Source organism: Zasmidium cellare, assembly GCF_010093935.1.
Source record: "Zasmidium cellare ATCC 36951 unplaced genomic scaffold M409scaffold_40, whole genome shotgun sequence".
In the NCBI taxonomy this organism is placed as follows: Eukaryota; Fungi; Ascomycota; class Dothideomycetes; order Mycosphaerellales; family Mycosphaerellaceae; genus Zasmidium; species Zasmidium cellare.
This window is the reverse complement of record NW_022986984.1, coordinates 206,819-234,104: the sequence shown is the minus strand read 5'-3', so window position 1 is coordinate 234,104 and position 27,286 is coordinate 206,819. Positions and strand designations below refer to the sequence as shown.

At 54.2% G+C, this 27,286-nt stretch overlaps 10 protein-coding genes across 10 annotated transcripts; 3 read left to right on the top strand and 7 right to left on the bottom strand.

The window, feature by feature from the left end:
• Positions 1-1,911: 1,911 nt before the first annotated feature.
• M409DRAFT_28007 (uncharacterized protein) lies at positions 1,912-3,189 on the bottom strand (the record flags this gene model as incomplete). The annotated part of the gene is made up of 1 exon (XM_033808831.1): positions 1,912-3,189. The coding sequence occupies one exon, from the start codon at positions 3,187-3,189 to the stop codon at positions 1,912-1,914; it is 1,278 nt and encodes a 425-aa protein (XP_033662502.1).
• Positions 3,190-4,527: 1,338 nt separating this feature from the next.
• On the bottom strand, positions 4,528-8,911 carry M409DRAFT_69692 (uncharacterized protein; the record flags this gene model as incomplete). The annotated part of the gene is made up of 2 exons (XM_033818405.1): positions 4,528-8,733; positions 8,819-8,911. 2 exons carry the CDS (start codon positions 8,909-8,911, stop codon positions 4,528-4,530), a joined length of 4,299 nt encoding a protein of 1,432 aa, XP_033662501.1.
• Positions 8,912-10,887: 1,976 nt separating this feature from the next.
• M409DRAFT_34389 (uncharacterized protein) lies at positions 10,888-11,367 on the bottom strand (the record flags this gene model as incomplete). The annotated part of the gene is made up of 1 exon (XM_033810325.1): positions 10,888-11,367. A coding segment is annotated over one exon (480 nt), but the record flags the coding sequence as incomplete, so codon positions are not given.
• A 1,356-nt stretch (positions 11,368-12,723) lies between these two features.
• M409DRAFT_28004 (uncharacterized protein) lies at positions 12,724-13,909 on the bottom strand (the record flags this gene model as incomplete). Its single annotated transcript, XM_033808830.1, has 2 exons — positions 12,724-13,590; positions 13,640-13,909. The coding sequence occupies 2 exons, from the start codon at positions 13,907-13,909 to the stop codon at positions 12,724-12,726; spliced, it is 1,137 nt and encodes a 378-aa protein (XP_033662499.1).
• Positions 13,910-14,305: 396 nt separating this feature from the next.
• Positions 14,306-16,789, top strand: M409DRAFT_58998 (uncharacterized protein; the record flags this gene model as incomplete). Its single annotated transcript, XM_033814057.1, has 1 exon — positions 14,306-16,789. The coding sequence occupies one exon, from the start codon at positions 14,306-14,308 to the stop codon at positions 16,787-16,789; it is 2,484 nt and encodes an 827-aa protein (XP_033662498.1).
• Positions 16,790-17,012: 223 nt separating this feature from the next.
• On the top strand, positions 17,013-17,795 carry M409DRAFT_28002 (uncharacterized protein; the record flags this gene model as incomplete). Its single annotated transcript, XM_033808829.1, has 1 exon — positions 17,013-17,795. One exon carries the CDS (start codon positions 17,013-17,015, stop codon positions 17,793-17,795), a length of 783 nt encoding a protein of 260 aa, XP_033662497.1.
• Positions 17,796-18,558: 763 nt separating this feature from the next.
• Positions 18,559-20,905, bottom strand: M409DRAFT_28001 (uncharacterized protein; the record flags this gene model as incomplete). The annotated part of the gene is made up of 2 exons (XM_033808828.1): positions 18,559-19,589; positions 19,642-20,905. 2 exons carry the CDS (start codon positions 20,903-20,905, stop codon positions 18,559-18,561), a joined length of 2,295 nt encoding a protein of 764 aa, XP_033662496.1.
• A 1,796-nt stretch (positions 20,906-22,701) lies between these two features.
• Positions 22,702-22,955, bottom strand: M409DRAFT_28000 (uncharacterized protein; the record flags this gene model as incomplete). Its single annotated transcript, XM_033808827.1, has 2 exons — positions 22,702-22,800; positions 22,854-22,955. 2 exons carry the CDS (start codon positions 22,953-22,955, stop codon positions 22,702-22,704), a joined length of 201 nt encoding a protein of 66 aa, XP_033662495.1.
• A 1,102-nt stretch (positions 22,956-24,057) lies between these two features.
• On the bottom strand, positions 24,058-24,909 carry M409DRAFT_27999 (uncharacterized protein; the record flags this gene model as incomplete). Its single annotated transcript, XM_033808826.1, has 1 exon — positions 24,058-24,909. The coding sequence occupies one exon, from the start codon at positions 24,907-24,909 to the stop codon at positions 24,058-24,060; it is 852 nt and encodes a 283-aa protein (XP_033662494.1).
• A 664-nt stretch (positions 24,910-25,573) lies between these two features.
• Positions 25,574-26,931, top strand: M409DRAFT_27998 (uncharacterized protein; the record flags this gene model as incomplete). The annotated part of the gene is made up of 3 exons (XM_033808825.1): positions 25,574-26,618; positions 26,667-26,733; positions 26,787-26,931. The coding sequence occupies 3 exons, from the start codon at positions 25,574-25,576 to the stop codon at positions 26,929-26,931; spliced, it is 1,257 nt and encodes a 418-aa protein (XP_033662493.1).
• Positions 26,932-27,286: the final 355 nt, after the last annotated feature.

Here is a 27,286-nt window from a genome sequence, read left to right as displayed (position 1 = left end):
CTCTCATCGCACCGATGTGAGCATCGCTGGCCGCTTTCGGGGTCCCTCACTCTGCAGCGCCTATTGACGCGAATTGTCTGCGTTTCGTACTCATTGTGCTCCGGGTCCGAAGAACGGAGGCAACTTTTGTCGACAGACGTTCATCCGCTTTACGGGAGAACAGAGCTACTCGAACACACCGGTCGACCATCGCTGCGTCCGAGTCTCTGCAAACCGGTAGGCGGGCCTATGGATCCGCCCAGTTGTTCGACAAGAGCAAACGCGAATGTGAAGTCAGGCCGATCGAGTTCGATATAGGTTCGATTTCTGACACCGAAACGTGCAAAGGAGCAGCGTGCGTAATAAAAGATTGAAGTGAAAGACTACATCACCCTCACCGACCAACACCAACACCAACACCAAAAAGAGAGAAGGCAATAAAAAAGCAAAAATATATTAACAGCCAACAGCTTGCCGCCATCAACCCACCCTTTAAGGTCCCCCTAGTCCGCCTCCCAAGAAGAACTAACAAGTAAGGCGTAGAATACTGTGTCAGAGAAGACAGGAAGGGCTCAATCCATTCTGAATTAATTCCATGTCTTTCTTTTCCGATAATTACCACACAAACTCCGAAATGTCTGCGGGAGTCGAACACAGAGCTCCCCGGATGAGGGAGTGCAATACATCCGGAGGGTCGAATGGCGCTAATCGCCACTCGACCACGCTTGTGTTCGACTGGTTGGTGGGGTTGCGGAAAGACATATAAGACTTAATTTGGCAGCCGCGGGCGCGGACTTGTCGGTGATGGCCCGGGGACATTCGCAAGTTTTACACGCATGACCTCTTCATGTCCTTGGGTGTATCTTTCCAAGTTCATGTCAGCATTCATGATCGCGAATTCGAAGACATACTCTAGTAATCCTCACCGTCTCGAAATCGCGCCCAACTTCTTTCACCAGGGAAAGACGTCCTCCTTGTTTGGCACTTGGCTCGTTCTTTATCAGCGCGCGTGTAAAACCCACTCTGCACAACGACGCACACTTCCGTGCCTATCAGCCCAGTCCCACTCCCCATTCCTGAAACACCATTGTGTAAGCAAGACGGGAAAGGCCACGAGGTACGGGGCGGCTTCGTCAGTGCGCCTCGCCGCCGTCGAGCCTGGCTCATTCCTCATCAGCAACCCCCCAAAATCTCCTCTGCACGCCGACGCACCTTGAACGAACCAGCACATTATCCGTACATTTCTGTGCCTATCAGACCATTCCCACTTCTCGTACCTGGGAAATCGAAGACGAGAAGGCCACGAGGTACGGTGCGACTTCATCAGTGTGCCTCGTCTCCATCACCCCCTTAACACTTCGTGGATGTCGAGCCCAGCACATGGCCATCCAGCAGTGGTGATGATCTCGAAATAATCATTTCCACTCATCCAAAGGTCGTTGATTCGGACTCAGCAGTAATTATCCTTTCATGGCCCGTTCTGCGCTGCGATCGTGACTTTGAGCGGCCAGTCGTTCAAAGTCTCGGGAGGCCATATCGCCGGACGCCCGCTCAAGTCATTATGAATCCAATAGGACATGTGCAAGGGGCATGTGAGGAACATCTCGCATTCATCACAGGGGAAGCTGAGGAAGTGAGGTCGAGCAAGCTCGGCCGATCTCGGGATGGATGGATCACCACGAGAGCCAAGGCCAAGAACATAAAGCCATGCGACAATGGCTTTATTGGCTCGATACTACAGAAAGAACTTGCCAGATCAGATCACGATGCATGCATGCCAGACTCGCCTCCCGGCCTCTTCATTACTTTTCTACCTGAGCGACGAACTTTTGCACCAATCCCCGTGTTTTCTTCCAATTCCAAGCCAACGCCTTGCTAATCGACACAATGGAGACCCATCGTTTTCTGCGGATGACTGCCTGATTCTAACTACTAAGCATGACCATTCGCCTTCTCCGTCAGATTATTCTCCGTCTCGCTGACAGGGATCGTCTTGCCCGGCAGTACGGGCAGTAGACTCCGCGCGCTCTGCCTCGCGCTCTGCAGCATCACGGCGTCCATGATGGCCAGCGCGGCCATGCTCTCTACGATAGGAACGGCTCGCGGGATGACGCAGGGGTCGTGGCGGCCCTTGGCTTCGAGGACGCCTTCTTCTTCGTCGTAGGAGACGGTCGTTTGGGCTTGGCCGATGGTCGCTGGGGGCTTGAAGGCGACGGTGAAGTAGATGTGTGCGCCGTTGGAGATGCCGCCTTGGATGCCTCCTGAGTTGTTCGTCTTGGTCGTGAGGCGGGGCTTGGGTGGGCGTCCGTGGCCGTGGATCTTCCTGGCGTCGGCGTCGGCGGGGACCGGTGCTTTGATGAAGGGGTCGTTGTGGATGGAGCCGGGAATGACGGTGCCGCCGAAGCCACTGCCGAATTCGAAGCCCTTCGTCGCCGGTATGCTCATCATGGCGTGTCCCAGAGTCGCCTCCAACTTGTCGAAACACGGTTCTCCCAACCCACTAGGACAATTCCTGATCACGCACGTCACCGTGCCGCCAATACTGTCCTGCTTGTCCCTGTACTCCGCAATGAGGTCCTCCATCCTCTTGTTGGCCTCCACATTGGGGCACCGCACCGGCAAGAAGCTATCCACATCCTCCCTCGTCACCTTGTTGATCAACTCAAGAAACTCCGGGTTCGTGCTCGGCGTAGGATGCTCTCTCGTCGCAGGGAACAAAGCCTCTGGGCCACAGCTATTCGTGAAAGCGACAATCTCCACCCCGTGTGCTTCTCGTAGGTACTTCTCCGCAATAGCCCCAGCAGCAACCCTCCCAATCGTCTCCCTAGCACTGCTCCTGCCACCGCCAGAGCTCGCCTTGACGCCGTACTTCTCCAAGTACGTCCAATCCGCATGGCTCGGTCTTGGAAAATGATCCATCGTCTTGCTGCCATAGTCCTTGGGTCTCTGATCCTCATTGAGCACGCGCAGGGCAATTGGCGTGCCAAGGGTTATCCCAAACTCCGTTCCAGACTGTATCTCCACGCGATCCTTCTCGTTTCGGGGCGTTGTAAGGGCTGATTGGCCTGGCCGACGACGTGTCATCTGGGGTTGGATGTCGGATTCATCGAGTTGGAGGCCTGGGGGCACGCCATCGACGATGCAGCCGACTGACTTGCCGTGGGACTCGCCGTACGTCGACACGCGAAAGATCGAGCCGAAGGTCGACATTGTTGGTGTATCCCCGAGATATTGGTAGGCAGAAATGTATCGGATCGAGCTTCAATGGCGCGGACGAACGGAGATTTATGGGGATGGGAATGGTGTATGTGACTGTTTGAGTGACTGTGAAGCTTCCAAAATTCTCGAGCGACGTCGGAGCTTCCCGGCTCACTTTGGACCTCACTCTATTGGACCTCTCGCACTACAACAATGACTCGACATCCCCACTCCCATGACATGTACTAGCATGCCAGAAACAGATCCAATGGCATAGGGAAAGATCAAAATGACGGGGATACGAGTATCTATCGCCAGCATCATCGACTCAATGAGTCGACATCCCCACCTCACCGTCCATCTCCTAAATGTCATGCATGCAGTCAATGCCGTGGACGAGCCACGACTCATTGAGATACCGGCACTTATAATCGGCAACGAAAGATCTCGTCCCACGCAATGACGATACATATTCAGATGCAATGGCCTGCGAAATCAACATCCCCGCGCGAACACTCGTCAAAGCCGTCGGAGATCTCCCGGAGAGCACAGTCGAGCCTGACATCTCGGGAATATAAAGGTTGTACTCGCCTACTGCTATCCCGCGTCATTCCTTCCCACACACGTCGTGGCCCCTCAGTCAAATACAGCGTATACTCCACGGAATGAGAGAAAGTGAAATCACACCAGAAAAATCTCCTCAAAGCAACTCCATTCATGCCACTCAAAACACCCCCACCTCATCCCCAAAGGCATCATCTCCATGTCCCATATGCTACATACAAGCACAACAGCAACAGCAACAGCAACCACACTCAACAGAGGCAAAGAGTAATCCTCCCTCCCTCCATTCCAATTGCTTTTGATCGGCGCAAGCGCATCCAAAAACGATCCACCCATCGAATCTTGCAGGCGCCGGCGTAGAAAACATTCTGCGTTCCCCAGGTACTTGCCGGCCGACCCAACAACAGCAACTCAAAATCATTCCTTATCCCTTTCTAGTCCTTCCTGAAACGCCGGCGCTCGGGTACTAACTCAGTCGGAGAAAAACTCCACGCACGCAAAATCAAGACAATGCGCGCGTGTGGGGCTATGCGATACATTGAATCATCAAAACGGGTAGACACCACTGCAGAAGTCGCATAGTGTCGGCAATGAACAAGAAATGAAGTCGAAGTCGAAGTCGAAGGGGGTATAGAGCGGAGGCGTGGCGTGCGTTTTTGCGGGGGATGTAGTGTATCCCATGTTCATTCAATGTCGTGCGTTCGTCAAAAGTGTCGTAAAGAAGTCTGTCCCTTTCGCTGGGTTCATGTGTCTTGCAAGAGTCGAGAATCGAATTTGAGGAGCTCATCACTCCTCACTGATCTCCAACGACCGCCGCTCGTCGCCACTCTCTCGAGTCCTGACCTTCTTCATGGTGTTGTTAGAACCAGAACGGGAAGACTTCTTCGAGCGAGTGGAGAGACCCGTCCCTCGACGCTCCTTCGGTGTTTCGGTGCCAACGACAAGCCCGTGTCCTCTGGCGGCCGATTTGCGACGAGACATGACCAGTCCGCCGTCACTATCGGAAGACGAGTCGAACTCCTCGTCGCGGTCTGTGTCTAGAGCGAGTTCTTGGTCTGGGCTGTAGCCTTCATCCATACGCTCGTCGATTGGTTTGGTTCTCGGACTGGCATTGAGTGTATCGTCCGATGATGGTTCTCGCGTCTCATCGCCGTTGATCTTGTAAAATTCTTCACCTGGGTCAACAGACGATGCTTCTGAGATGACCGAGGGTATGGACGGATTCGATATCGACATTGAGACTGCAGATCCGAGGTCAGAAGAACTCGACACCAGTGCTGGTGGTAACTGTCCAGTCTGGTTCGTTGGACTGATGCCTTCCGATGGCGTATCTGCAGGCGTGTCCGGATTCGAACTCTCCGCGAGAGATGGAACGCGCGAGTCATCTCGCTTAGGTCGGAGGTCATCTGGACTCGTTGGGCATATTCCACCCTCAAAAGCCCGCGGAGACTCGAACAAGTGGGGTGACATCTTCCCTCTTTCCAACTCTTCCTTCCCCTCTCGCACGAGCTTGCGCACTCGCTCGTCTGCCCGCTTCCAATCCTCAGCACTTGATTCTGGAGCCCGGCGAGACTGTGACCTGGCACTGCTTCGGAACGTGTCGCCCATGCGCTTTCCTATCGACGCAAGGGAGCTCGTGGAACTCTTTCGCGAGATCGAGCCAGCATCGAGAGGCTGCAGGTGGTAATGCTGCTGGGCTGGATCAGATACCACTGAATGCGGCCGCGACGAAGCCGGGCTGTTATGAGCGCTCGAGTTCGGCGTGAAGCGATCGAGAGTTTCAGGGGCGTGCACGTGACCAGCGGCGCTTGTGTGGCTGACTGCAATACTTGCTTCGGCATGGTGGTCAGACTCCTCCACGGATCCCCTGGAACTGGAAGGAGCTCTGTTCCGGCGAGTTGATTGAATGCTTCGCTCTCGGACACCTTTGATCAGGCGACCAGGACCGCCGAAAATGCCGCTCAAGTGGCCGCCTCCAGGAGAAGAGAGAGCCATGGGTGTGCCTGGAAGACCAGGCGAGGGAGGCGGAGATTCAGCCAGAGCTTTGCGATAGTCTGACTGCGTGACTGTTCGCATAGAGCCAGCTGCAGAGTGAATAGTCATCGCCCTATGAGGTGGACTCGGGCGTGAAGGAGTTCTCGATAAGTCGTTGCTCGCCTCTTCATTGCCATTGACTTTCGGCATCTTGTCGAAGTAACGTTGTTCATGCTTTTCGTTCTCGGGGGTGGCAGCCAGGCTCTTAGACAGTGGATGCTCACCCTCGCGATATTTGTGCAGAGCGTTGTATATCGATTCGTCTCCTCGCATGCTTTGTCGTCTTGCATCCTGGCTAATCGTACTGCTAGACGAATTAGCGGACCCCGCAGGCGACCCTTCTTTTGCGCTGCCGGCATTCGACTGGCCACGTGTACGAGTAATTCCAGTCCTGTCCAAGATCTTCTTCATTCCAGATCTCATCCGCTCCACCAGGTTGAGAGGCACGACGGCAGTGTTCAGTTCCTCTTTGGAAACTTCAATCTTCTTGCCCTCAGACTGTCTCGAAGGATCGGTCTCCTCGAGCCATTGCAATGTATTCGACAAATCCGCAACGACCCACGGGTGATGCCGCACTTCCTCTAGTGTGATTCGCTTTCGCGGGTCTTTGGTCAATAGTCGCTTCATCAAGTCATGCAAATCGTCGTCAATTTCCTCGTACACAAGATCCAGCTCGTGACGGCGGCCATTCTGTAGTGGTTGGAACGCCCGACTGTGGGAATTCGGCCTCGACTTTGGCTTGAGATCGACCGGTTGGAGTCGTCTGCGAGGTAGATAGATCTCTTCGTCGGCGATCTGTCGCATGACAACGAATTCGTTATCGACAAAGGGCGTGCGAGCGAACAACATGCAGAAGAGCGTGACTCCAAGCGCCCAAACATCGATGGCCTTCGTCACTGGTAATGGATCGTCGGTCGGGTCCGCGATGCAAAGTTCGGGCGCATAAAACGCAGGTGTGCCCACAGTCTTTGCCAGCTCCTTTGCTTCATCGTCCAAATCCTGAGCTTCAGCTTCGCTGACATCTTCGCCGCCCTCACCCTCTCCAACAGGTCGTCCGAGGTACGAAACGCCAAAGTCAGAGATTTTGACTCGATTGTCGATGGTTGCAAGCAAATTCGGTGGTTTGATGTCACGGTGTACGATGCCTTGGTAGTGAAGATACTGCAAGCCAAGCAAAGTGTCTCGGAAAGCGACTCGAATCTGCTCCATCGTCATGACTGGGACGTACTCCAGTTCTGAGTCAAGCGGCGTTTCGAGAACCTCAGTCGCATATCTCGTCAGACCTTCAGTGCTGCTTCTTGAAGAAGTCATACTGTTCAGGCTCGCGACACGAGATGTTTGACTGTACACCGGGTCGTAAGGGCCATACATCGTCCCTTCGAGTCCAGACATGCTGCCAGACATGCTGAACGCGCTGGAGGGTCTTCTAGCCGAAGGCTGATCGTGCTCACTTGTGGGAGACGTTGTTTCCGGCTCCGACGTGAGCGACAGATAGTTTGCGTCTGATTCTGTGGAGGCTTGTAGCGGTGAGGGCGTCCGTGATGCTCTTCTGCCCGGCGTGTCAACAACTAGTCGCCCTGCGTCGGATGGCGCTGTCAGCGATGACATCCTCGAGAGTCTATCCTCTTCGGACTCTTCACTCTCGTTGTCGCCCATCATCTCCACGCTCCAGAATTCAGGTGCATCCTGTGTGCCGCGCTTCAGCTGTCGATATGCTTTGAGCTGATGGCGTTTCTGTTTTTGTAATCGCTTCTGGACTTCGGTGAGAACAGCACTATCCTCAGCCAGCGCACGTTCTGAATGGTTCCCGCTCTTCTCCCTTTCAAATCGCCTGACCTCGACCATTGCAATTTCTTTTGGTCCTTTGACCCGCCAGTTGATTTCCCCTCGCTCTACCCACTCGAGCACGATGTAGACCTTCTTACGAGACGGATCATCAATGACTTCGAGCAGGGCGACCACGTTGGGATGGCGAGCCTTCTTCAGAATAGCCACCTCTTTCTTGACTTTATCTTCGGTAGTCCCGAGCCTGCCCAGTTTGCGTCGCTTGGAGAAGCGTTCCACGATCTTGATAGCGACATAGCTGGGCTGCGCGCTGGGACTCTCCAGATCCCGCCCAAGCTTGACTTTGCCGTGTGTGCCGCGACCTAATTCATCAATCACCTCGTAGTGATTAATGAGCTTGCGCCCAGACACTGGATCCACATCAACGTCAGCAACATGCGTCTCTTTGGGCACATGTGTGTGAGTGAAGTGCAGGAAGGGACTGGCATAGGTCCCAGTCGAATCGGCGGTGGCATCGGCAGGGGGGGCGGACGGCGGTCCTGAGGGGTTAAAGAGTCCGGAACCTGGAGTCACGGCGGGTGAGTTAGCCGCAGTCCGAACGCCACTGGAATGCAGCGATGCTATCGCAGATGCAAACGTGGAGATTTGATGCGGTTGTGGTCCACCTCGTCGAACTGAGGGCGGCAGATAGTATCTACCGTGATCTTGAGTATGTAAAGCTGACAGCGCCTGGTTTGGAAACCTCGGTCGTTGGGGTCCAGTGTTGGGGCTCTCTGGTCGGATCGTTGACGTGCTGGTCGCGCTTTCGATGGACAAGCTGCTTTGCGTGGTGTGTGGTGGTGGTCTTGTCACCGCAAGCGATTCCTGGGGATCATGAAGTTCGATATGACCTGGAGCCGTTGCCGCACTGGTGCTGGCAGGTGTCGCGGATCGATTCGTCGCCCATGGCGCAAGTAGTTGTGAATGTGATCGTTGCGCCTGCAACTCCTGCGTCGGAACATTCGTCGATTGCCCAGCGGGGTGCGGGTCGAAGTAGCCTCCACCTGTACCTGCCAATAGCTGTGCCTGTCTTGCGATCGCCTCTGTCGTTCCGGGCGTTGTAACGTTCAGAGCAGGAGGCAACTCCGACTTGGGTGTGCTTTCGACCTCTCCCTCATCGCAAACATTTACGGTCTCTTGCCCGTCATCTGCCGCTTTCCGCGGCGCCAGCGTCTCATTTTCGCTGCTATCCCTCGTCAACGGATCGGTCATCGCTGACGACAACGATGCTCGAGTCCAACAACAGGTGACGCAAAATCAGAAAAGCCGGATACGGCTGCGACGTGTACCCGCACTGGCTTCGGCTGGACATGAAGGAGTGGTTGGAGCAGCGCGGTGGGAGGCCGTCTCATAGCAAGGAGCGCCAAGCCGTATCGTCCATTCGGTTGGGAATGGGCGGACGCCGCGACAGAACGACGACGGGTGGAGGGAGTGGCGGGTGAATTTACGGAGCGGAGGGTGTCGTTGGTGAAGGAACGTGGTGTGTAGTGTACAGGGCGGTGTCGGGGTGCGGGTGTGGGCGTGAAAGTGGTGGTGAGTTGGGTGAGAGGAGGGCAGCCAGCAGAGCGACACACAGGTGGGGACGTCGACGGGCACTTTTGGGTTTGGCTTCACAGGTTGAGAGGTGAACGAGCCACCACTCGATCCGAGCCCGTCGGCAAGCCAAGACACTTGCATGGCAAGACACGTGAAGCCACTCCGGCCTCATGCTGCTTCGTGCTCGATCTTTGCAGATGCTTCAACCAGAACAACAACAACTATTATTCAATTCGACCTTTTTCATTCATTGACGTCTTTCCAAAGCATTCGCTTGATCAATTCAATACCACTTCCTCCATCACAGCCCTCACCTCACAGCCACTATGACACGCTGACTGCTCATTGACACTCGGCTAGCCTTGTCTGCCACACAATCTGGCCGGGGCCAACGACATACCCTAACAGAGTCCCAGCAGTTCAACAACTCATCCCCAACCACATGTACATACACTCACCACGCAGATCTCTGATCGCCTTGCCCTCTCTCACCCGCCCGCCACAGCCACGGCCAAAACGAACAAAGCCATCTTACATCATCCTTCCCTCATCGCGCAGAAGAAGGGAAAAGAGCAACAATACATGCATGTACACTGTACGCCTTCCCCTCCTCCGTCCTGATTCGAGCTCGGGCCACGGACCTGCAGGCGAAGGCACAAGACCAACCTGTAAGAATAGCTCCCAAGTTGCCTTTCCCCAGGGATTCTCAGTCCCAATCTGTTCTAGCGAGCTCGACGGAGCTGCTGCTGCTTTTCAAAGACGGACGGCGGCGTCTTCTCACACATCATCAATCACTCGTCCAGGAAGAAACCGGCGGGGTAAGGGGACATGCACATGTTGGATGTATTATTATGTAGTGAGCAATCCTTGACACCTCGAAGCTAGGCTGCGATCGTAAACACCTGCATATTTCGCATGTGCAGACTGCACGCCTGCCGCGCTTATACTGGTCTTCATCATCATTGGAGAGGTGGTTGGTTGCTCGATTGTGGCTACCTCTCACTACTGACTGTCCTACTTGGCAACGTGGTTGTTACGTGCTCCGCGGAGAGCCACGAAGGAAGCATGGCGACCTGTTTTAAGCAACGAACGGAGCCGGATCTTCCACCGAGAAAGGCTGCACACTGAAACATTTGATGACGGTCTCCCAAGACGTCTTCGCAATCGTCTTATCTCGTACAGGATGCGAGACCTACCCCATGCCTATCCTCCATGCTCCTCAAAACCTGGGGATTTTCACAAGCTGCAGTGGTGAAGAGTCCGTGCCCACCAAAACAATATATTGATGTCGTGCGACACACCACCACTTCTCAGCAATTCCAAGGTCGCTTCCATGGCCGGCTGTTGATGGCACCGCAGGATGGTCCATGCCCTTTTTCCTTGTCGTTGAAAGTTGGACCCCTCTATCTTGCGATCACACGCAGGTCGCGTATCCACATGCTGCGACTGCCGACGAGAAAATGCCCCTGGTGATGAAGGTGGTCGTAATCGTGTTGTTATTCCAACCACACCCTTCCCTCTCGCGACAGCCACCAAAGTCGCTTGGGTGAACAATCACGTGAATGCCGTCGTCTGACCACTTCCACACCCTCAGCTACCATCCAGCAACGCCGCCTCCTCCTCACGCTCGCGGCGCGCATCTTCCTCAGCTTCCCTCTCCCTGACATTCGTCGCTTCGACAAGTGTTGTCCCTTCGATACCCGCCGCCTCAGCATCCCCACCACCACTTCCATTCGCAGACCCATTCGCTCTGGCTTGCGCAGCCTTCTGTTGCCCAGATATCCGCTCCCTCACCAGCCGCGCAATCGCATTGTCGGTGCGCACACCCAACACCTCCAGCTTGCGGTCCAGATCACGCTTGAGGTCCCAATTAGGCTTCTTGGGTTGTAGCTTGAACAGATCCAGTGGCTTGTCCGCTTTCTCCTCCTCCTCTGCCTGACGTTTTGTCTCGGCTGCGAGTTCTGCCGCCTTCTTCTCCAGAGTCTCTTTGCCTTCTGAGGGGGCGCTCTCGAAGCCCAGCTTTGCGCCTCGTGTCTCTGCGTCGTAATTGCGTCCGCTGACATATTTCGAGACGCCGTTCGAATCTGTGGTGGTGTCGGCTGCCTCAGTTCGAGGCGACTTTGGCGCGGATTCGCTGTTGTCTTGCTGGTCTCCTTGTGTATCGGGTTGTTTCCGCTTCAGAGACTTGAGCTGTGCTAATCTGGCCTTGCGATCCTGAGCTGCAGCGCTCAGAGCCTGTGTGGACGCCATGGCAAGAGTAGGCGCCCCGTTCAGTCCTTCGTGGAGGATGTGCTCGAGAAGGATATCGTGGCACAATCGACGTGAAGATTGACTTTGCCGGCCTCTCAATTTGAGTCCCTACGGCAAGTTCGAGATTCGTAGATCGAGTAAGGCGAGGTATGTTGCGGTTGTGGTCGAGTGCGCGGTTGTTCAGAAGCAAAAGTTGCAATTGGAGTAGTCTCAGTTTCAGATCTGGAGAGCTAAGCTTTATAGTTCTAGAGGTCTGGGCTTCTGAGACCAACATTGAAGCAAGCAAGCCTTCTCGACCCCATCTACTTGCAAGTTTCCATTACATCGTCTAATTCACCTTGAACAAGAAGTCCCAGCGACCTTCAAGCTACGCCCTTGATGGGACTTCCATTCCCACGGCATGAGAGCAGCCTCCTCAAGCTTCTTCCAACTGTTGAGCGCTAAGTACCCTCATCCTCATCATGACGATACAGATCACATTTCACCATTTCGACACGCATATTTGCCCATCGACTCCGACTTCAGTCCGAGAATTTGATTGTAATGCTCCGGTGTAGCTGCGCTTTTCGGCTACGCTACGTACTCATCTGGCATGCACTCGTCGTCATTCGCAGAAGGGAGAGGAGATTTGCACATTGTTTTGGTGCCTTGAATGCGGTCTGAGGCCAACATTCTGGACCCAGGAGTAGCCTATGCCTAGCTGGGAGTCATTGCAGACGACAAGCCGCCCCAATGGCTGAACCGGCCATTATCTCGTGGCTATTTACCTTCACAGTTTCGCAGCCTTCAGGTTTGACGTCACCCATTCTCCTCCATGTCCTCTGCTACTTCTGGTCGGGATCGGCCCTTGTGTGTCGCACTTACTTGGGCAGGAACTTGTTAGAATGCGAACTCATCATTCCTACTACTTTCCTTTCCAGAACCCTCTCACACCGAACATCCCCTTGAGCGTAAAACATGAAGATCGATTCTCACGATCAGTGCATGTGTCCCGGTAGGAAAGATCTCTTGACCGAGTGTTAGCGAAGAAAGATTGCAAGATTGCGCGAGTAGCGTTCTTGTTATAGACGCCCCTCATTGTGTACCGCTGTTGGAAGGACTCGGGTGTGCTGAACAAGGGGAAAACATTACCGAGAAAGCCTTGTCATACCGTCCGTCATCGGAAGGAAGCCTGGAAGTGCTCGAGGTGGTGTAGTAGTATGAGATGTCTGCTGGTCGGTTGTGCTCAAAAACAGTTTCACTGTACATTTTCTGTGCTATTACAGCTTCCATTTCCAACCAAATACTATACATACACCCCAATCTGAGACAAAAGCTTTTCCCTCCTGACACTCTCCATCAAAATCCCTGAGAGGCAAGGTAATCGTGCGAGATCTTGAAAGTCTGCGCTGCTGTCCGGTGCAAGTCCAGATCGTGCCCGGTGTTCGCAACCTGGTTATAATAGAACTTGGCCGCAGGAAACAAGACCTGCGTCCGCGCCGTGGTCGATGTCGCACCAGTTCCGCAATTGCCCAACCCTCCAATCAATGGATCGGTGGGTAGTACTGCACAGAAGATCTGATCGTTTTGGCCATTGAGCAGGAGCAGCGAGCCTTTGTATAGAGGCGCTGGGAGCTGACTGAGCGCGGAAGTTGCGAGTTCGCCGGCGGGTACGGGGTTTGTGTTGGCGAAGTCATAAGCAGCAACCTGCTTGTCGTAGTCTCCGTAGTAGAAGACGCCCTGTGAGCCACTGGCGCTCGTGGTCAATAGGTACGTAGGATCCAGGCCAGGGAACCGAGTAGGAGCCGCAATCGAAGCAGGCAGAAACACCACCGCCGCAACACTTGCTGCTCCTCCCACGAGGAATTGATTTGTGAACCCGTGGATCACGTACGTCGCGACTGGCGCGTCCGGGTGTACCTGCATGAGAAGTTCGCAGACCGTGGCTCCCTCCGAGTGGCACACAGGAATGACTTTGTTGAACCTGCGTCCGCCCGCTGTAGGGCTCGGCTGGAGTTGAAGAATGACTTGATACAGAGCCTCCGTATTGGCTGGTAGTTGAATGACGGTTAACCCATTGGGATGGCTGGAGTTTCCATTGCAGATTCGGTCGATGGCGAGGGTTGGGTAGCCCTGTTTGGATGCGTACGCTACATAAGAGTATTTATCACCATCGTAGCCTTGCCCAGGTGGGCCGAGTCCAGACCAGTAGTCCTTCGTGTATGTCTTCAGAAGTTAGCTTGAAAGCTGGCGAGAGCCTCACGCTTGACCTTACCACTCCATGTACGAGGAGTTGTAGCGTGTTCGTCCGCGAGGAGTTCTTGACTTCAGGCTCACAATAACGAGCGGCTATCTGATACGTGCCCTGGATCTGGACCTTGGGCAGTGCGGTCAGGATGTCCAACGTCAGTCCCGAGATGTTGGAGGGAAGCTGGATATTGAGCGCAGTGATGTCGACGTTGATAGTTAAGAGGTTGCACGTTGGTTCTGACTGTGCTGGGAGGGTTGATCCCAGCAAGAAGAGTATACACCAAGCCAATCGCATGTTCATGAAATCCCTATCAAGGAGCAATACACTACGAAGCCCTCAAACCAGTTTCTGCAGCACTATATGGAGCGTGACGGCAATGCCTTTCTCAGCAGTGCCGTGTTGATGTACGAGCGTTTTGTTCCTTCGTGCGGGGTCATGGTCTGCTTTTTCGTAAAGATGGCCATATCCGCGACGTTCAGAGTGTTTTTTGACCAAGGTCCAGTTGATCAAATATGATATAATGGTGGTTGCGGTAGGAGAGAAAATGCAGAGGTTGAAGTCGAGGAGTGAAGTCCATCGGGGAGATTCGGTAGCGCCCCCTAGCGGCTGTGAGATGAGACTTCACAAGAAGCTGCTGCACCTCCCTGGTAACACGTCCATCCACCACGCGACCTTCCTCAATGTCCGCCTATGCCACTATGTCGCCTGGCCATCCGCTCGCTTCTCCATAGTCGCAGCTCTCTACCCAAATCGTCCCCAACAGCTCCTTCGCAATGGCCTCGAGCGGTGCAGAGCTACAGCACAGCGTTAGAAGAAGGCCGCAGAGATGAATCCCCTCCACTCCCCGAGTTAGACTTGTCGAAAGTCACCGCCGAATCCTCGTATCTGGATTTCATACTGGGTCCAAAAGATGGAGAGCTTCCGACTACCGCCCCTGATGCGCGTGGCCAAGCAGGTCCTGGGAAAGAGGTGAAGCAGAGAAAACCCACGGCCCATCAATCTTCGCCACGGCGCCAACGTTTGAGCAAGGTACCTGTGAGAGCCTTGCAACCAGAGCAACCAGTCAAGAAGGATATTCGTTTGATAAAGTCGGCGCGCACGAATGGACAATCTGCACCGTCAAGATGGACAGCACGAAAGCCTACTGCTCGCGAGATGCAGAGGATCATGTGCCGTCGATCGGCAAACACCAATGTCTACTTTGCAAGAGCTCACGGTCGATATTTCAGGACAAAACACGTCACTGTCAGGTCTGGTGGAATATTGTCTGGCGGCTTCTCTTCGACGTGGAACACACAGTTTGCTCGAATCCAACGTTACTACGACAGAGGCCAGGGGGAATATATGTCATCTCGACTTGCACCTATGTTACATGGCGATGCTGCAAAATGGGCTCGAGAAGCGATTGCTGACCCAGAAGACGGTGTTCCCATGATGCTTGGTCGATTGGCTGGCTTCACCTCCCACAAGAGATACTATTACTGGAGTCAAATCGCTCTCTGGCTTATGTACAATGAGCCAGAGTATATGATCAAGTTCTTGCAAGAGACACATACTTGGCCTTACCCGCCCGTTAGCTGCATTGACGACTCTTTGAGATACCTGGCAATGCATTTCTCTCACCAGAAAGACGCGGAACAGCTTCAGGCACTTTCAGAGCTCTTCCCTCTGCTTGCAGACCGCGAGAAAGGCGGCCGTCTGCATATCGATGGCTCCTTCTTCAGACTCTTAATGCCTCATTGCAGCCACGAGCAGATCAACGAGATGTATCGTGCGGTTAAAGTACATCACGTCAAAGTGGACTGGAACACATATCTCCACTTCTCGACACACTTCGCGAGAAGCGGGCACTTCGAACAGGCCCTGGACGCTCTTCTGGAGGCCAAGAATGCGGACGCAGCTCTCGATTCGTATGCTTTCCGCAGCAATTGCGCAACACTTCTTCGCAACTCGATCCGCCAACCGGCTGGACTGCGTGTTTGCATGCGCATCGTCGATAATCTGGTCAAGATTGGCGTGACCTTGAACAACCAGCTTTGCAACATTGTAATGCTCAATGCTGTGGAGGCGGGTGATTTGAAGACAGCCTTCTCAATTTACAGCTCCCTTGTTGAGCATGGCCTGGAGGCGGACTCCTACACATATGCGATTCTCCTCAAGGGCTGCAAGTCCTCTATCGACGACGCCGACACCTTGAACGCTACTATCCGAGATGCCATTCAGCATGTCAATGTCACTGGCCAGCCGGTTGTCGCTACGGAGATTTTGCACTGTCTTGCAATACATCACAAGAAGCACAATCCGGAAAGGGCGTATGAGATACTGGTAGAAGCGTTTGGTCAGTTGTTTGACACGAATCCGCTGCAGCAGTTGGGTCTACTGCCGTCTCGAGCTCCAGGCCCGGAAAGCGCTTCGCAAGGGACAATGCCGCCATCACAGCAGTCGATGGCGATCATGATGGCGATGTTTTTGGATCATGACTTCTCGCGCTCCCGTTCTGCTGCGCACCCATATGAAGTGCATAGGCAGTTTCGTGCCCTCGTGGATCTCAACGCCGAACCTTTTACTTCGATGATAGAGACTGATCACATCTCTAACTGCTTCTTGATGACATTCATTAAGACGAAGAAAGGCCTCTTGTATGCCGCTGAGGTGATCAAGGATATGCAGCGTGAACCTCCCGACTCAAAGGCTAAACAATGCAAACCAACTCAACAGTCCTGGTCGATATTCCTACATGGATTCTCGCGCCACGGTTTGATGAAGCTTGCGGAACAGGTGCTGAACTACATGCGGAACAAGGGAATCGAGCCCAACGAAGTGACGTGGAATACTCTGGCGACGGGCTATGCAAGTGCACAGGACATGGAGGGATTGTTAGATGTGCTGAGACGGATGGAGCTCGACAGCGTGACATGGGATGAGTGGACCATGAACGGTTTGAGGAAGTTTCAAGACCAAGACCGGCTTCGTCAAGAGTTTGAGAGGCGGCGCAAGGTGCCACAGCTTGATTTCACCAGCGACATCAAGGATAGCCTGGGAGAGCGGTTGAACACGTTTGGTGACGATGCTCGAAGGATAGAACAGAGGCGGGAGGATGCAGCACAAGGCGCGGCAGATTCGCCTTCAGATTTGGCGGAGTCTGGTGCGCAGTCATATACCCCATTCAATTGATAGTAAACACGAGCCTGACACTATTTTCTTCTGCGCTCCCCAAGTCGGTTCCATTCCTATGTGGTGTGGTGAAGTAACGTGAATCTCCGCGCTCGGCTCGGCTTCCCGCCGTCGCGTCTCCCAATCCCGCTCATCAACTTCGAGCGCGTCATCCTCGTCCCACGAACCACCCAACACAAAAACTCACCACCACTGCGACCACATTTCTCCGGCCCACCGCAAAATGCTAGCCTTCCCGCCCTCCTCCTCACCACACGCCTTCCTCCCAACAATCCCCTCGCCCCTCTCGCCCCGCAGCGCCAACATCCATGGCCCGACGCGCCACGCCCTCGCGAAAACCATGACCTCGCAAGAAGGACAACAACAAGAAACCACCAAACAGGAACAAGAAGGAGAAGGAAACACCAACTCGCTCTTCAAGTTCGATAACATCAACTCCCCCCTCTGCTCCAACCCCAACACCACCAACACGAAACATTCCCCAACGACGCCTTTTTCGCACCGCCCCATCAAACGCGCCCCAACACCCCAGCAGAACGCCCTAAAAACCCAGCGCCGCAACGCCTTCCTCCGCAAAGTCCGCGACGAGAGGGATCAGGCGCGGTATGAATCCCGCGGGGAGGATTTCATGCGGTTGGAGTTTGTGCGGCGGAGGCGGGAGTATGAAGAGGAATTGAAACGGGATGCGCCGACGCCTTCTGCTGAGGAGGAGGACGCGGAACTGCCGGGTTGGGGGGATATGGATGTGGCTCCGGAGGTCGAGGTGGAGGAGTTTGTGAAGGGCGAAGAGGAGGAGATGAGGGCTTTGTTGGAGAATTTTCCTGATGAGATGATGGGGATGGAGGAGGGAGATGGGGATGGCACTGAGGGGAATTTGTGGAGCGATGATGCGGAGTATGACGATTTGTTTCGGGAGGTTTTGAGGAGTGAGGAGGAGGAGATGCTGAGTGCTGCTGGTGGTCACGGTGGACAGGGTGGTGGTGGAGAGGAGATGGATATGAGTTGAATCGACTACAGTGTATGTGGACGTTTCTGTCAGAAAGGCTTTTTGGGAGTGATCAGTTTAGCGTGGCGTTGGTGATGAGGATATCGCTTGTTTGCTTGCTTGGTTCAATGAGACGAGATGAGATGGCGAGCAGAACGTGCTGTTGAGTTTGATGTGTTCAGAGAGAAAGCTGCATGGTAGCACTGAACAAATGCATGTGCAGACGAGGCACCTCAATCAAATCAGTTGTCCTTCAGCCATCGCACGCAGAGAAGGCCCCAAAAATGATCTCACATCCTTCACTCACTTCTACCCGCAACTACAGTTTGCTTTTCTGCGTTTAGTCTCCTGCCTTTTCTAACACGTCAAAGGACCTGAGCTAGAAAGAATCAACTACGGTTCAGATGTTAGGAGAAAAGAGAGTCAAAAAGCTTTCAGATGAACCCATGGATATTCATTTCATCCTATCCTAGTTCTTTGGAAGGACGGCCACAAAAAGCGACAGTGAAAGGTATTCGGTGGTATCACTCAAAACATCAATCATCCGAAGCAGAAAACAACATCAAACGCCTCTATCACCGCCTCCCTTATCCCAAGGCCGCCTTGTCTCGGCTCTGGTTAGCCCAACCCCAATCCGTCCGTGAAAAACACCATCATCGGTATTTGGTATCAAATGCAAGTCCCCACCCCCAAAGACAAGACGCAGTGTTTCGAGTTTAACAAACAAGGTCATGGTCGTTTTCTCATCGTTCGTTCGAGACATCCAGGCCGTTAAAAAGTGTCATCACCGCCCTTCGAAATCACTCATGTAATCCGCCGCTTGGTTGCCGTAACCGAAGTTCTGTTGCTGGTTGCCGCCGCTCTGCATCCCTCCCATGTTGTTCATGCCCATGTTGTTGTTCATCCCGCTCATGGCGGAATCCTGGTACGAGCCCATTTCGTTCTCGGAGATGTCTTCGTAGTATTCGCCGCCGCTAGAGGCATCGAAAGAACTGCGCCCGCTGTAGGCGTCTTCTTCGGGTGGTCCTTGAGGTACGTTGGTCCAGTCGATTCCGCGGAGTGCTGGGTATTGTGCGAGGAGTGCCTCTGGCAAGAAGTTGCCCATCATGTCGACTGCCGGCTGGGTCACCATCGGCTGTGGAGCGACCATACCAGCGGCGGCTTGTGCTTGCTGCTGTTCTTCCATCCACGCTCGTTGGCGCTCGGCAGCTTCCTCATCAAGCAACGGTTTGATGCAGACTCTACCTGCTTCTGAACGGAAGTGACGACCGAGCGCATCGGCACGTGCGAAGCGCCTGCCGCAGCCCCATTGGGAGCCGCTTTGTAGGGTTCCACGACAAACGAACTTCTTTTCACCAGAATGCAAACCTTCGTGACGCTTTCGATCGTGTTGACGTGCGAAGGCTTTACCGCACACGGTACAGACGAACGGTCGCTCATCGGTATGCGTGCGCAAATGTGAACGCAGGTTGTAAGCTCGCGTGAATCGCTTAGGGCAGAGGTTGCACTGAAAAGTTGCAGGGTGTTTTTGGACACGCTTGCTGTCTGCGCCATTCGATGGAGTTCGCTGCGGGTCTGCGAGATCGAGAATGTAGTCGCGCTCGTCTGAAGCGTTACTTGAACTACGCGCGCGGTTAAGCGAGCCATTGCGTCCACGTGCTGGGGAAGACGACCGCGAGGAGGGTTTGCTGTTGTTGTCGAATGGCGAAAGACTCTCGCCGCCCGCAGACGGGGACCTACCTCGTCCGACCAAGGCGGGCGAGGGAGATCTCGAGCCTAGATTTGAGTCTGATTTGGCGCGCTGTCGGTTTGTCGCTGGAAATAGGTTAGTATTGAATTCTAACAGAAATGGAATGCATCCACTCACTTCTTAGTGGCGGACTCAGCGCGTCTTGAGAGTTCTCCTGTCGCATGTTATCCGTGGGGACTCTCGAAGGCGGCGCAAAGTCGATATTGATTTCTGGAGGGCTCATGTGATCTGCTTGGCCAAGCTCACCAGGGCTCGCGCCTTGGTTGTTGTTGCCATTGTTGAGAGATGGGAAAGGCTCTTGGCCGACACCCGGAAACATTTCCAGCCCGTTATTTTGTTGTCCGAACTGACCGTTCATATTGTTGGTGAGACCGAAGTTGTTGTCAGCAGTAAACGTAGGTAGCGCATGCTGTGGTTGCGGCATGAGATGAGGCGAATGACCTGGACTGTGGCCGGGGCTGTGGCTGAAAGGCTGCTGGTTCTCATTCAAACTAAACTGCTGCAGGCCGAGTCCGTCGTTGAAAGTGGGGTCGCTGGTAGGATTGAGCAAAGGTGAAGAGTGCGCATTGGCTACATCGAAACTGTCCAGATTGTTCATGTACGGCGACGCATGGTTCGAAGAGATGTCCGATAGATTGTCTGAAGGTGTCCTCTTGTGCGATCTGTATGCGCCCATGCCCATCCACTCGTTACTCTGACCCTGTGGAAACATGGCACTTGAGGGATCAAGTGACTCTGACACATTTCGCGGTCTGTTCATCTGATAGTTCGGTTGCGCCTGTGCGAAGTTCGGGGAGGCATGTGGGCTGGGGCTGCCAGAGTGTCGCCTGTTCATGTCGGTGTTGAAGAGATGGGGCGGGGTGGGTGAATGAGATGACATGGTGGTCGCCATGGGGTTGAGCGTGCCGTTGTTCGTGTTCGTTTGCGCCGCGATCAGTTCCAAGGCGTTGGTGGGGTCGAGGTCGGCTGAGAGCAGGCTCGGGTCAAGGGAGGTGTTCGTGTCGAAGTTGGTCTGGTTGAAGTCGAAGGAGGGAAAGGCGTTGGAGTCGGTAGGGTTCGTGGTGCCCGACAGATCTTGGGCGGACTGGAGGAAGGTATGGTTGGCGACGGCGCCGTTCTGGGGCTGCTGCTGGTTGAAGTCGGTGAAGGTGGGGCCCAGCGAGTACTGTGCCTGCTGGGAGTAGTCCTGGGTGAAGGAGTCGGCGAATGCGCCTGAGGCACCGTGGGCGTTGAGGAAGTTGTTGTTGTTGTTCTGGTGGGCAGTGGTATCGTCGGCGAGGTAGGACGTCGAGGGCAATTGCTGCGGGTGGGGCGATGCTGAGGTCGAGTGCCTTATATTCGTGTGGCCCGCCGAGGGCGAGCGTCCGCGCTGAGAGTCCATGACTGCGTGTCAGCCTGAACTGAACGAGCAGCCGTGGGTGGTGTTGCTAAGAATGGCGGAGCAGCGCGTGTGAGGTGCCTTCTTTGAGGTATGCGACAGAGAAGACAGCCGCCGGCGCTTGGCCTTGGGTCGCGCGGAGGCACCCTGGTCGAAGGATGGGCTAGCGAGGCGGATGCAAAGGCCTAATGATGGACGCCGACGATTGCACCAAGCGATGCCCGTGACGCAGCAGCAAGTACAGCTGTACCTGGAGCGATAGAGTGAAGCGAACGGCGCTGGATAGCAGAGGTCCAGGATGCTGGTGGGCTGAGCCGACCGGCTGCCGTCCGTCTCTGCTACTGCTTGGGCTGCTGCTGCAAGGTGGAACTGCTCAGCCCTCTGCCATGCGCCCTTTGAGGTTTGGTGCCGATGGCCTGTCCTACGGTTCGCGATTCCTTGGGCAGAAACTATTAATCAATTATTGCACGCCAAACAAAGCAATGCAGCAATCGGTCAGTCAAGCTTCGGGTTGCGAGTTGTCGTCGTCAACTCCAGCTCGACAGCGGTGTCTCCCACACTGCAAGACGACGTGTACAGATGACGTCCGCCGTGAGAAAGTGTACGGTATCTTGCCTTATCGAGTCGTGTGGTGAAGATGCGATGCAGTCAGAGTTGAAGTGTGCCGCATCCCTCCCACGCTTTCGTTGTTCGGCGCTATTTCTGGAATACCGCCACTAGCGTCGACACCTCAGGCACGAAATCGATCAGACCCAGCGATTGCTCGAAACAGCCATCTCACCTCACATTTGCACAACCAAAAAAAAAGATCTACACATGCAGCTTCGCTGTTCAAAGAATAGCAACAGCACTTGCAGATCCCTTCTTGATTCCAATTCTCGCCCCGACCCTCTCCTCGCGTGCTTCTGAGCGTAGGGCTGAGAAGTCCCGCTTCCTCTCGTACGGACACCACACAACAACCCACCATACAATTCTCACCATTAACCACACAAAGTCACACGAGTGACGACACCCCCAAATCGCACCCAATGCACAATGGCGTCGGGATCATCACCGGTCAGCACCTAACCCACATCTGAAACCACGATACCCCGTCCCCATCTTGCGTGCACAGCCTCAGAAAGGATTGCGAACCTCCTGCAAGGTCGACTTTGAAGCGTGGCAGTGCTCGCATACTGCACCACCACACAACCACCCACGCCGCCCATTGGCCTTCTCTCTACCTATCATCTCCTCGCTAGTTAGGCAAGATCAAGACAGGCCGACTATTTCGAAACCCAACCGTCAGTCCCAAGCGAAGCGAACGAAACGCAGCCCGTGCCACGTACCTGTTCTGTTTCATCTCATGCTGCTCAATGCTGGTGCCTTGCGCTAGCCAAACACCTTCCATACCAGAAGCTATCTCGTGGTGGCGATGCACTCGCCTAGGTACTAGGTACCCGGTCTATTGTCCGCGGGAATTGATCTCCCATCATCATCATGTGCTCCCTCCATCCAATCCTCCCAGGAACGCTTGTCGACGGCGCGGAACTGCGTCAGGTACGGAAGACTAGTCGAGAGCTTACGAGGCCGTCAGATGCGAGGAGAAACGTTGTACTTGATGGGAGGTCACGCGCATAGGCATGTGAAAGTTTCTGGATGCGGTCTAGGAACAGGAAAGACCGGCTTTCCTTGCATTCCCAGGCTGTCCTGTCTACCTCATGCTTTGCGATACCTCCTCCACCAGCTCAACATGCATCTGCTGCTACTCTCTTCGCGACGACCTCAATTTACTTTCCAAACTCCCTCCGCTCAAGATCTCAAGGCATCTTCTCATCCACATCCCGTTTCAAATGCTCCTCCAACTCCTTCAACCTCCTAACGTTGTCGCGGTAGTTATTCGTCCCGTATGGGAAGGGCTGCAAGCACAATGTCAACACCTCACAATCGTGTTCGATCGACGACTACTCACCTGACGATCCGCCCACTGCGTCTGTACTCTGGCTTGCTGACGCCGTCTCTGTCGAGAGGTTGTTTGTCTGTTTGTTTGGTTGTTGGAGTCGTTTGACGGCATCTTGTCGTTGCTCCTCTCGGCTTGGGGAGTGTTCGTTTCTCTCTTCTTCGTTCGTTCGATGTCCTGAGGCCAGCCTAGAGAAAGAAAAATAAGACGCAGCGCGCCATGGACGACTTATATCGTCTTCATATCCAGACAACACGCCCGATGTCCCAGCACATTGTCTCAATACCCAACATCTGGAGCACGTGGGAAGAAAGACGTAAGACTCCGACTAAGATCGAGACAGTCTCTCCACATCTACATTCACTATCATCGTGAAGCCTCTACGAGAACCACTCTCAGAACCCAGGATACGAACAGACAAGTGTCTCGTTGCGAAACTCTTCGGCGTGGGTTTGATAGATCCAGACCTCGTTCCATGTACAATGTTTCTTATTGAATTTCATATCTTGACGCTTTCCTTCTAACCCTCCAACCCATTAACTCACAACGCATCCGACCCATTCAGCCCTCCACTAACCGTCCCTTAAACCTTTCTCTCGCAATCCCCTTCCCTTGCCACAGCACTCTCTTCCGCCGCTCATGTCCGGCGGCTTCTCCTCCACCAGCTGGGACACCAGCTGCAAAGGCATCGTCGCCTGGAAGGGAGATTCCAGCGGGAAGTGTCGACATCGTCCTTAACATTCAAAAACAACCCCTAGTGGCGAACACCTAAGGAATCGCTCTACGGGATCCAGCAACTGGTCTTGATGTCATGGTTTGACTACGTTGCCGTTTCTCCAAGCGGAGCCGGTCTTCTTCTAAACACTCTGTGCTGCCACGAATAACTCCAGGAAATGATCGAGTAAGGTCTTCGCCCGAGAAAGGTTCACTTGAGGGAATCGAATGGAGGAACGTTTATCTGAAACACGTCTTTGCTCAGCAACATATGAACAATTCCAACAAGGTAGAGTATGCTTTGATATGTATGTAGCACGCTTCAAAGCGACGCGATCAGCCGATTAGGCGCCGCTCCAATGCCCCGAGTCCCGCCTCCCAAATGCCCATGATACCTGCGCCGTGTCGATGCCGCTGCTGTGCGCCCCAAAGAACCATCTCGCTAATGTAGGTGTGCAAACCGGCCGTGTCAATGTGATGCGAGAAATTCAGCACCTTGCTCCTACCATCCGCCCGGTCCAACTCCTAGCTGCGGCTGCCCGTACGATCCTGAGAAGAGCTGCTGCCGTATACTCGCCCGCTCTTCTGATACACCTGCTGGTGCCTGACCTGTTCCTCCCTGGATGAATCCCAGAGCCGTCTTGAGCTCGTTTACGGCTTCCTCCATCTTGCCCCTGCTCTTCTCGTTATGCTCCACCAGCTTCTGATCCCATCCACCAAACTGTAGATGGAAGCCTCCCGCTCTCTTAGCTGCCTCTCGAATCACCAGACCCCATGCTTTTGCAATCTCATCGTATGCCTCGTTCTTGTACCGCTGGTGCTGGAGGGTGTCCCAGTCGGGTAGCCGGTGAATCATGTTGGTGACGGAATCGAGGTAGGTGAGAGATAGACCGTCCTGAGTCTCGTGTGGTGGAAGGAAATGAGGTGTGTATTCTCGTACAGCGTCGATGAATTGGCGAAGGTGCTGTCGTACTCGGTTGTACGCGTAGTCTGAGGTGGGGCGGTTACCAAGTGGGAAAGCTTCCTCGAAAGCTTTCTCATACTTGGCCAATACGGACAAGGTAGACTCGATGGATGGCCGCGGTGCTTGTGTGACAATCTCTCGCTGGAGTTCAGGGTGTTGGTCACACACATTCTGCAGTAGCTGCCTCATCTCTTCCGCGGACAGGGTTTCGAGCAAGCGTGGCAAAGCGAGGGGTCTGCCTGATGAGAGGGTGCTGATGCGAGTTCGCTTGATGTTTCGGTGCGCGGAGGTAGGTAGATGGCGGCCGGCCATAGAAGGCGAAGCGGTAGGAGAGGTGGACATGCGGTCATTGTCTGGCTCTTCGGAAGCCTTTCGCTTCCGGTTCGACATGGGCGGAGGTTGTTGTGGAAAGGGGTCTTGGTGAAACAACATGTTAGCTGCACTGTATGTATATGTGTATGTCTGCGGGGTTCCGAGTCGGTGTCGAGGCGTGGGCAGGCACTCACCACGAGAAGGCGAGAGGCGGCTGCTGTAGAGAAGATGTGGAGCAGTCGCAGGATCCGAGTTGAGGACACTGTTCATGACGACAGAAAGGAAATGCCAGGCCGAGTGAATGGGCGGTGTCGTTGCGGAGGCGTCGGGTTTCTCAGGCAGTGAATAGTGGTGAAGGCGGTGGTGAATAGTCGCAGGTGGTGGACAGGCAAGCAGGTGGTCTGGCTGCGAGTGAAAGCAGAGTGGAGTGTTGTCGCTTCCTCTGCCAACAAGCTTTCGCTTCGGCGCTGTGGCTGGCGTCGGACCAATCACGCGCCGACAATCAGCCACTTCACGCAGCACTCCTTTCCAACCCACCCCTACCTGCATCGACTGCTCTACTGTTTACTTCGCACCAGTCGATCTATCACGGCGCTTCTGCCTCCACAATCCTGTGAACCAGACTTGACCCCTTCCACAAGGACGATTTCTGCCCTGCTTGTCCAGCTCAATGGCGAGGTGATAGCCGTGATAAGCGCATGCGACCCGACCCCAACCCTGCTGGCTCACCTTAAGGGCCACCATGAGCCATCTTTTGCCAGACCATGCCCGCAGAAAGACCAGCGAGGATGGACACGATGAGCCGCTGCTGGAGTCTGGACGGGCCAGTCTTGAAGACGACGACATCGAACTTTCAGAGTTAGGCGGAGAGAGGACTCCAATCAGCCATTACACAGAGCGAGATCAACCACCCAAGAAGGAGGTATCCTGGGCCGTCATTGCCGTCACCCTTGCAGTCTGTGTTGTTGGCTTCACAATCAACACCGAAGCTACCGCCTACTTTGAGGATGAATTGGGCTGGAGAAAACCATTCGCGACGCTGTATATCACCCACAGCTCGTTGATCTTGCCTTGGCTGTGCCACATCGCTTACCTGCGCTGGAAGGATCGCCATGTCCCGTATATGAGCTGGGTCCGCGAGTACAATAACCAACTACGAGGATCCATTGCGACCATCGACGCCTTTGCCAAGCATGGCCCGACAATGATCTGGAAACGACAAGGCCAGGTGGGTGGCCCTCTGGACTTCCTGGCCTCAACCATGGGCGTTGTGACGATTGTGCTCACAGTTAGCGGTGTCTCGTGGTTCACCTCTCTGTCATTGACCACACCAGCGGATTTGACAGCCATCTACAACTGTTCTACCTTCTTCGCCGCCGCCTTCAGTGTACCCATCCTCAAGGAACGCTTAGGCTGGATGGCTATCCTGGCAGTTGCACTTTCCATTGCGGGCACCTTCACCATAGCATACGGAGATACGACAGCAGAGCACGATGAATCGGCAATCGGCGCAAGCAGGCTTGTGGGTAACATCATTGCATGTGTGGGTGCTGTGGCGTTTGGGCTGTATGAAGTATTGTTCAAAAAGTGGGCATGTTCGTCAAGGCCGGAAAGTCAGGAGTCCAGTTTGCCTTTGACGCTGGCTGCGTCGGCGTTGACTGGGTTTTATACACTGGGCGTCCTTTGGGTCGGCATCATCGTGCTGCATTTCGTGGGGTGGGAGGTCTTCACCCTTCCCAGCTGGTATGCTCTCGGCTGGATCGTGATTGCGGTTTTGGCTGGCTCCAGTATGTGTACTTCCCTTCGCCAGCTATCATCTACTAACAATCTTGCAGTTTCTATCACTCTACTGGTCGTCCTCGTCATCTGGACAGACCCAGTCTTTGGCTCGATGGCCAATGTGTAAGTCGTCGAAAACCCCATCCAACTCACGATCCTCCAGCTAACTTTCACAGATTGAGCGTCTTCTTTGTAGCATTGGCGGACTGGCTTGTCTGGGGCCTCAGTCCTTCCTTGGCCACGTACATCGGCGGCGCCTTAATCTTCGTGGCATTTACTCTGTTGTCGTGGGAGACTTTGGGCGACAAGGAGAAGAAATAGATTCACATGTATCGAGATCGATCTTGCTTCTACCTGATTCTCTATCACGGTTATGCTCTGACGGAACTAGGCGCTCCGTATCCTTGCTTTGAATGCCTTGTGTGGGAGAAAGTACGTGGCTTATTCCGAAAACCGCCAGTGTATTCCTGACGAAGTTTGCAGGATCTGTGAAGCATCCAGCTCCAGACGAGAGCCGAGTGAATATCAAGTTTCAGCAAACTGATAACGGCTACATAACCACCTCCCTCATCCACCTCTGACTCCAGATCCATATCATCAAACCCATATACCTCCCAGAGAAATCCAAATATAACCATCCGCCACTGCTCTCAACTTCCAAGGACTCGGCTGGTCC